Source organism: Vombatus ursinus, unplaced genomic scaffold (assembly GCF_900497805.2).
Source record: "Vombatus ursinus unplaced genomic scaffold, bare-nosed wombat genome assembly UNPS02014786.1, whole genome shotgun sequence".
Lineage (NCBI taxonomy): Eukaryota > Metazoa > Chordata > Mammalia > Diprotodontia > Vombatidae > Vombatus > Vombatus ursinus.
Window position 1 is genome coordinate 52,243,918 of NW_020954564.1, and position 7,299 is coordinate 52,251,216.

The 7,299-nt window shown below is 45.1% G+C and overlaps 1 protein-coding gene across 1 annotated transcript in view; it reads right to left on the reverse strand.

The window, feature by feature from the left end:
* Window positions 1-1,119: 1,119 nt before the first annotated feature.
* LOC114047385 (Wilms tumor protein 1-interacting protein-like) overlaps window positions 1,120-7,299 on the reverse strand; it is an 18,703-nt gene continuing 12,523 nt past the window's right edge. The window contains exons 6-8 of the mRNA XM_027868218.1: window positions 5,294-5,345; window positions 4,515-4,583; window positions 1,120-4,217 (exon numbers count right to left, since the gene is read on the reverse strand). Coding sequence (XP_027724019.1) covers window positions 4,077-4,217; window positions 4,515-4,583; window positions 5,294-5,345 — 262 coding nt within the window. The 3' untranslated portion in view covers window positions 1,120-4,076. The remainder of the gene's footprint in view (window positions 4,218-4,514; window positions 4,584-5,293; window positions 5,346-7,299) is intronic.

Sequence of the window (7,299 nt, forward strand, 5' to 3'; positions counted from 1 at the left end):
GGAAGGGAGGGGGGAGGCAGGGTGTTGAAGGAAGTATAGACCGAAACAGGAAAGGCTACATGTGCGATATTAGCCTCATGGATTTTTGTTTTTAAAAACTAATTCTGGGGGCGGCTAGGTGGCACAGTGGATAGAGCACAGGCACTGAAATCAGGAGGACCTGAGTTCAAATCCAGCCTCAGACCAAACACTTGACACTTACTGGCTGTGAGACCCTTGGCAAGTCACTTAACCCCAATTGCCTAAAAATAAAAAATTCTGAGCAATGATTTTTTCTAAATTACAAACTCAGTAAGGCTTTTAACTGCCTCAGTCACTCAGAGCTGCATGACTTTGTGGTTATCCAATTTTTGTACATGTACACCAAAGAGACTCTGTTAAGATTACTTCACTGGTGGTGTGAGTTTAGCAACACATGGTAGGCAACTCAGATATCATATTTTTTAGGTAATTAATAGAGTAATTAGCCTATAGAAGGGCTATAAGAAAGGCAGCATAAGAGTCTATGTTAGCTGCTATTCAGGCATTCAAAATGTCACACGTGTTACCCATCAAATGAACATAATCGATGTCACATATGTAATTGGACATGGAGACATATGTTTTGACTACATCTCCAAGAATGTCCCAAGACTTGGGAGTAATTATTCTCTAGGAAAAACTCCCAGGATTTCATTTTTCCCAACAAACCTTAGGCCTAAATGTGAGAGGAATTTCTTCAGGAGACCTGAACTCTGATGGCAAAGAGATGTATGGGAAGGGGGCAAATTCATCTGCAGAAAACTATATATAGAGCAGCACCCATTACAAAACAGGGAATGAAACACTCAGAATCCTTTTTGCTCGCTATGAAAAATAATTTGAAGGAAGTGAAAAACTGAATTTGGCTTTAACAGGATGACTGAATGCAAGCAGGCCAAAAAGAAATGACAGATGCTGCATGGTGAAGGAGACTCAAAACTCTGAGATTAGAATGAGGAATGTTTCCACTGTTCCACCAGTGATTGTTTTCATCCCAACGAAGTGTTGTACTTTCAAAACATACACTCTTAGGCTACTTTATTAGCTTGGTGCAAATGGAGTTCAGATGATTTTTAGAGGTTGTTAGGTGATCTGGGGACTCAAGTTGACTAGGGTATACTTACTTCCAAAATAGCATATAGCCCATGGAAACCACAGGATGGGGTGAAAAGTGAGCTACATATAAAATGACCTGAGTGACCAGAAGCAGACACATAGGTGCTGTTTTCTTCCGGCCTCTGACAGCCCTTGAGCAAATGCAGACTGTCCTTAAGAAACCCAGTTTTCTGTGAGAGGCCTCTTGATTCCCAGGGCATTCTACCAGAGTTACTAGACTAAAGCTGAAGACAATTCTTCCACCTCTGCCCTCTCTCTTTCAAGGGAGGGAAATAGAGCCAAATCCAACATCTAAACTGAAGACTGCCCAAGGCATAAAACATTAAGCAAACCTAGCCCCTAGGGCCAAATCATCTTGAGTCCCTATACTAAACAGTATATTTTAGAGAGAGCAGGTGGTTTGCAAAGAAGTCAAAATGCTTCCTAAACCCCAAGGCCACTGAGCAAGCTGAGGTCTCAGACTGGAAGGGCTACAGGATCATATTCCCATCACACAGCATCTTCCACACCCAATACCACAAGAAGCAGCTATAAAACATGTTTATTGGACAGAACAAAACCCCAGTGATAACTTAAAAAAAGGATGAGCAAATCTTTTAGATAAATAAATAAATCTGTTTTTCCCCAAAAATTCCATTTCCTTAAAGACCAAAGGAATTGGACACAGAAATGAAAGCACCCCATTCCCCCCTCCCCATTCCCCTATGCTCTGAAGCCTCAGAGGAGGCAGAAGCACATTCTGAGGTGACAGAAAAATTCATATAAAAATAGTTAAACTGAATTGTGTGCCCTGCACAAACCAGCTTCATGATATACAAACTGGGCATTTAGAGGATTTCCTACAAAGTTTCAGAAACAATCTTGGTCCAAGTTCTTGGAAGAAAACTATATTCTTTTAAAGAAAATGAAAATATTCTCAAAGGAAAAAAACTTAATTTAAGTCAAATTATGGCCTTTGTCCTGCCATAAGCTATACAATGAAGGTTGTAAATACACTTCTTCTGCAGCACAAGGAAACAGGGTCTTCTGTGTGTCCCCTTCCTATACTTCTCTCAAAATCCATCTTCTCAGGGAGTCTTGATAGCTAAAGTCCCCTCAGGAAGCTGTGCCCTTAGATTCAGCCCCTAGTCTTAGCCATACATACAATCACAATCACTGCCATAACCATATACATGCACCAGGACACACACAGACTGTGTCACTTGCACACACAACCTTAGCCACCCACACTGTCGCAGTCAGGCACCTTGGAGTCCAGGAACTTCAGGCTGGGACCAAAAAAAGGCCAGGAAAGGTGACAAAAAATGTTGACAAAGCAGAGTGATAAGGGGGGGACTACTCCTAGCCTGTAATAAAGGAGGAATGGACCACTGGACCACCTCCCTTATCACCCCCAAGAAAAGTCTACTTGACCCCCCACATTCACTAGATCAAAGCCTATGGAGGATGCAACCATTCCCTAAGAGTCCCACCCCATGCCTGAGCTTCTCCTCCCCCTTAACTACCTCCTGCACTGCCTGATTTGAATATTATGTGGTAGTTAACAGGAAACCCAAGAAAGGACATGGGCAAATAACAGCTGCTTTGTGTTGTTCTGCCAGCACACACAGGCACACTACCCTTCCCAATTACGTACCAGCGTGTCATCTGTCCCGACCACACGACATTCACCCTAACCAGGCATGCTTTGAACCACACACTAACACATCACCCTCTCTAGCCACATACAAACACACTATACTTCAACCACTACACACAGCACTCATACTCATGAAATATGTTGCCCTCCATTGGAAGATATACAAACATACCACAATCCCCCAAAATCGTGCAGCACTCCATGCTTCCTAACCCCACCCAGACATACCGTTCCCTGGTCCTGCAAACTTCATCCCTTGTCCACATCCTGGCCAGTGGTAGGAACAAAGACAAGAGAGGCCAAGAGGGTGCCTGAAGACAATGCCTCCTGCCTTCCTTGGTCCAGCTATAGCACTACTGCCTTGGGTAATGTACCATAACATGTGAGGGCACAATCCCCAAGAGCACCTCACTCTGGTCTATGGAGCCTGATCCTACCTGGCCATGGCCTAGAGCTCTCTGCCCTTGCAGTCACTAGGCTCTGGGATGGCTTATAAAGAGCAGGGGAGAAAAGCTCAGAGATAATGGGTCTTAAAAGACACAACAATACAGAACCACCACTGGGTAGCAACCAACATGGTTCACTAGACTTCCTGTAAGAGGTGGTCCCAGGAGAGCAATGAAAATTTATACCAAAAACAGGATATGTCCAATTCCCAACCTGCTCCCTTTCAGAATCCAGGCATCCTTTCCATCCATTTGTCTGACCTCCACTATCAATAATCCTCTACCAAACCAGGTTGGGTTCTGGAATCCCTGAGACTAGAATGTTTGTTTGGGAAGGAAGGTGAAGAGACCACTCAAACTTGAAGACAGAGACAAGCTAAGAGCTCAAGACTGTGGAACACATCCTGGAAGACTGGAGGTGCCTAACTTGGGCTCCACAGGACCCAGGTCAACCGTCTTTTCAGCAATCCCACGTGCTTGGAGCCCAGGGTTTGCTGATTCAGGAACCTATAGGGATAGAGCCACAAGGCTGCCACTCTAGTATCAAAAGGAAAAACTGGCACAAATTAATTCATGGCAAGGGGGTATAGGGCCCAGCCCAGCCCTAGCATGAAGAAACTTGTAGGAACTGGTTCCATTCCACAGTTATCTCTCAGGATGTAAAAGCCCAGAGAGAAGAAGGCCATATATGTCTGAGGGGACCAGTGGGAAGGCCTCTACTCTGGTTCAGAAATCCTCCTGGGTGGCAGGTAGGGGAGAGACCCTCACCTCATTCTGCCTAAAGAAGCACCTGGTTAAGGAATTGAAAAAATTCCCCTGAGCCTAGACCTAAGCTCTGATCACTAGGGAGTCCATCAAAGCTCTGTCATATGCATAGTATAACTGGTCAGGGCCGGGGTGGGGAGGCGTCCCATGTGGCAGCTTCGACACAGCAGGTGGCCCTCCAGGGGATAGCAGTGGCGGCCTTCTTGATCATTCAGACGAAGCCCACAGTCCTATGGAATGAGATGAACCAGTGCAATATAATCAGTACCCATAATCATTCACCTCCTTCACTGTCAGCCTGGTGCTCCACCCCAGGGCCAGCATTCTGCATACAAGCCAGGGATTCATTGATAGCCTACAGCCCAAAGGTCCATTTACACCCCTATCCTGAGACCACTTCCCACAATAAGCCCATTCCCCATTCTGTTCTTGAACCTACTCCCCATCTTGGAACACATTAAGAGTGGGCACTGATAGTAAATCAGAAAGGCCCTTCCCAAAACTGCACAGAAATCCCCTGGACATACCTCACAGTGATAGCATTCCACATGATAATCTCTATCCATTGACACCACCCGGATGGTCTCTTCACAGCCCTGATGAAAAAGATACAAGCTAATAAGCATAAGTGTGCATGCTTACACAGACAAACCCATCCACGTGCTTCAATAGCCTTGTAGATACAGGCAGACACCAAAGGTGGATAAGCAGCCCTGAAGAGGGCTCAGCAAGCCTCACACCAGAGGTGCTGGTCCTCCCTTGGCAAATGGGCCAAACCAGGTTAAGGGTAACTGGGGATGGCCACCTTAAGCATGCCAAGACTCTCTCTGGAGGAATGGGCAGATGAGAACAATTTGTTCCAACAGCCATGAAAGAAGCTGAAAAGCAGGAGCTATGGAACACTTAGAACTTGGTCAGGCATCCAATCCAAATGGATCCAATTAAATCCAATTCGTGAACAAGTCAAGATATCACCTGTGATGTCATTGGTCCCCTCCAAAAACAAAGGACGAACAACAACATACATGTACGTGGCTAGACTGTGTATGTGCACTTGAGTAATATCATTAGTCCTCTTTGAAAAAGAAGGATGAACAACAACATACATGTATATGGCAAGTGTACTTGCATTTGAAAAAGTTTTATGCACATCCTTTAAATACTTAGGACAGACTCCTAACCCCAGATCTCACTACCCACCCCACCCCCCATCACTGGCTGGCAGAGATACTGGCCTAAGTGGACCCAGGTAACAAAGCCAGTGGAATCAAAGTACCTATATCACAAAGCTATAACATATCCCTACCTTTGCAGGAAGGATAGGTCGGGTACATGAGGCACATTTGGGTGCAAAAACGCTGAAGGGGAAAAAAAAGAGAGAGATACAGGTACAGGAGTCAGAAGCTGAGGAAATCATATGCCAGCAATTCAAAGGTGTCTTCCCTAGGGTCTGGAGCCTCAAAGGGAGTCACCAGCCTGGCTCCTTCTTCACAGGGCACCCTCCATCAGTAATAGGCACAGGTATACAGCCAACCGCCCTGATTTTTTTCCCCATCACTTACTCACTCTTCCTGCCATATTCACTGTCACCACCACCACCACCACCACCACCACCACCACCACCACAGGAGCCCTTTTATTCACTGTTTGGTTTCTTGGTTCCATCCTAGTCCCCAGGTTTTTCACTTCAGTCTTTTACTTCCACTTGTACACTGACTCCTGTTCTTTCTAAATTCAATGACTTACACAGAACATACAAAGAAGGAGATCCATCTAAGAGACACACACATACAGAGGATGGAGCATGGACAAGGTAGAAGAAGGAGAGCCCCATCATACTGATAAACATACACAAAAGCACACAGGCGCTGGAGAGAAGCCCATCACGTAGGTACACACACCATGGGAATATTTGTCAATAAATAACCAAGCACTTATTACATGTTTGGCAACATGGGGAATTCCAAGAGTAGTAGCCCTAGCCTTTAAGAAGCCCACTGTCTTGTTGCAAGAGACAAGAAATAAATATGTGCCAAGTTAAAACAACAATACAACATTTAAACAAGATCTTAAAATAACATAAGAGATGGTGTAAGGCCAAACAGGACAATTACTACTAATAACACAGAAAAGAAATGTTGGTGTCCAGAACAAGAGAAGGAATATAACTACCATACTCTGTCCTGATTAGACCAGACAGTACTCTGTTCAGTTCTGGGGACCATAATCTAGGAAGGACATTGACAACCTGGAGTATGTCCACAAAAGAGCAACCAGGATGATGAGGGAATTCTAGACTGTGCCATATGAGTCTGCAATCTGGTCCTGTGAGACACTACAGATATTATTGTTCTCCATCTGGAGAAACTAAGACTCAATGACTTGCCCAAAATCACACATCTGGCTGGGGTCAGGGACCAGATATGAGTCCAATCCTTCCCCACCCCAAGTCCAGCAGGCTCTCCACACTACCTGGTGATGGAAACTGATAAACTGTCATGGATCCTGAGAAGGGCACCAGGCCAAGAGAAGACTGATGGCCGTGCCATAAAATCATCTGAGAAAGCACCTAGAGATACTCAGCCTGAAGAACTGCCTTCAAGCATCTGAAAGGCCATCCAGGAAAGAGTAAGAACTAGATTGTTCTGTTTGTCCTCAGGGTTCAGAAATAGGAACAATAGATAGACATGAAAGGGAATCACATTTCTGCTTTTTGTGAAGAAAAACTTGTAATAAATTAGTTATACAAAAGTCAAATCAACTGTCCTGAGAAGCTGAGGAGTTCCCTATCACTGGAGACCTTCCAGCAGAGAGAGGCTGAATAACCATTAGTCTCAAATCATCTTGTATTTATTTATCTGTTTATATGCTATACCTCCCCATAGAACGTAAGTTTCTTGAGTACAGAGACTGTCTTTCATTTTCGTCTTTGAATTCTCTATACCTATCACAGTGCCTCGTACATAGTTAAGTGTTTACTAAATGCTTGTTAATTTGAATTGGATGTTGTATAGGGGTTCCAGCCCAGACAATGGTTTGACTAGAAAACTGTAAGTACCTTTCCAACCCAGAGATTCTGACTCCACGGCCTGGGGTCCCCAGAGGGCCCCCATCTGTGGATGCTGCATTTGCCCTATGTTCCATGGCCCAAGGTCTCCAGGGGGCCCCCATCTGTGGATGCTGCATCTACTCTGTTCCCCAGCCCAAGGTCCCCAGGGAACCTCCATCTGTGGATGCTGCATTTGCCCTATGGTCCATGGCCCAAGGTCTCCAGGGGGCCCCCATCTGTGTATGCTGCATCCGTCCTGTGTT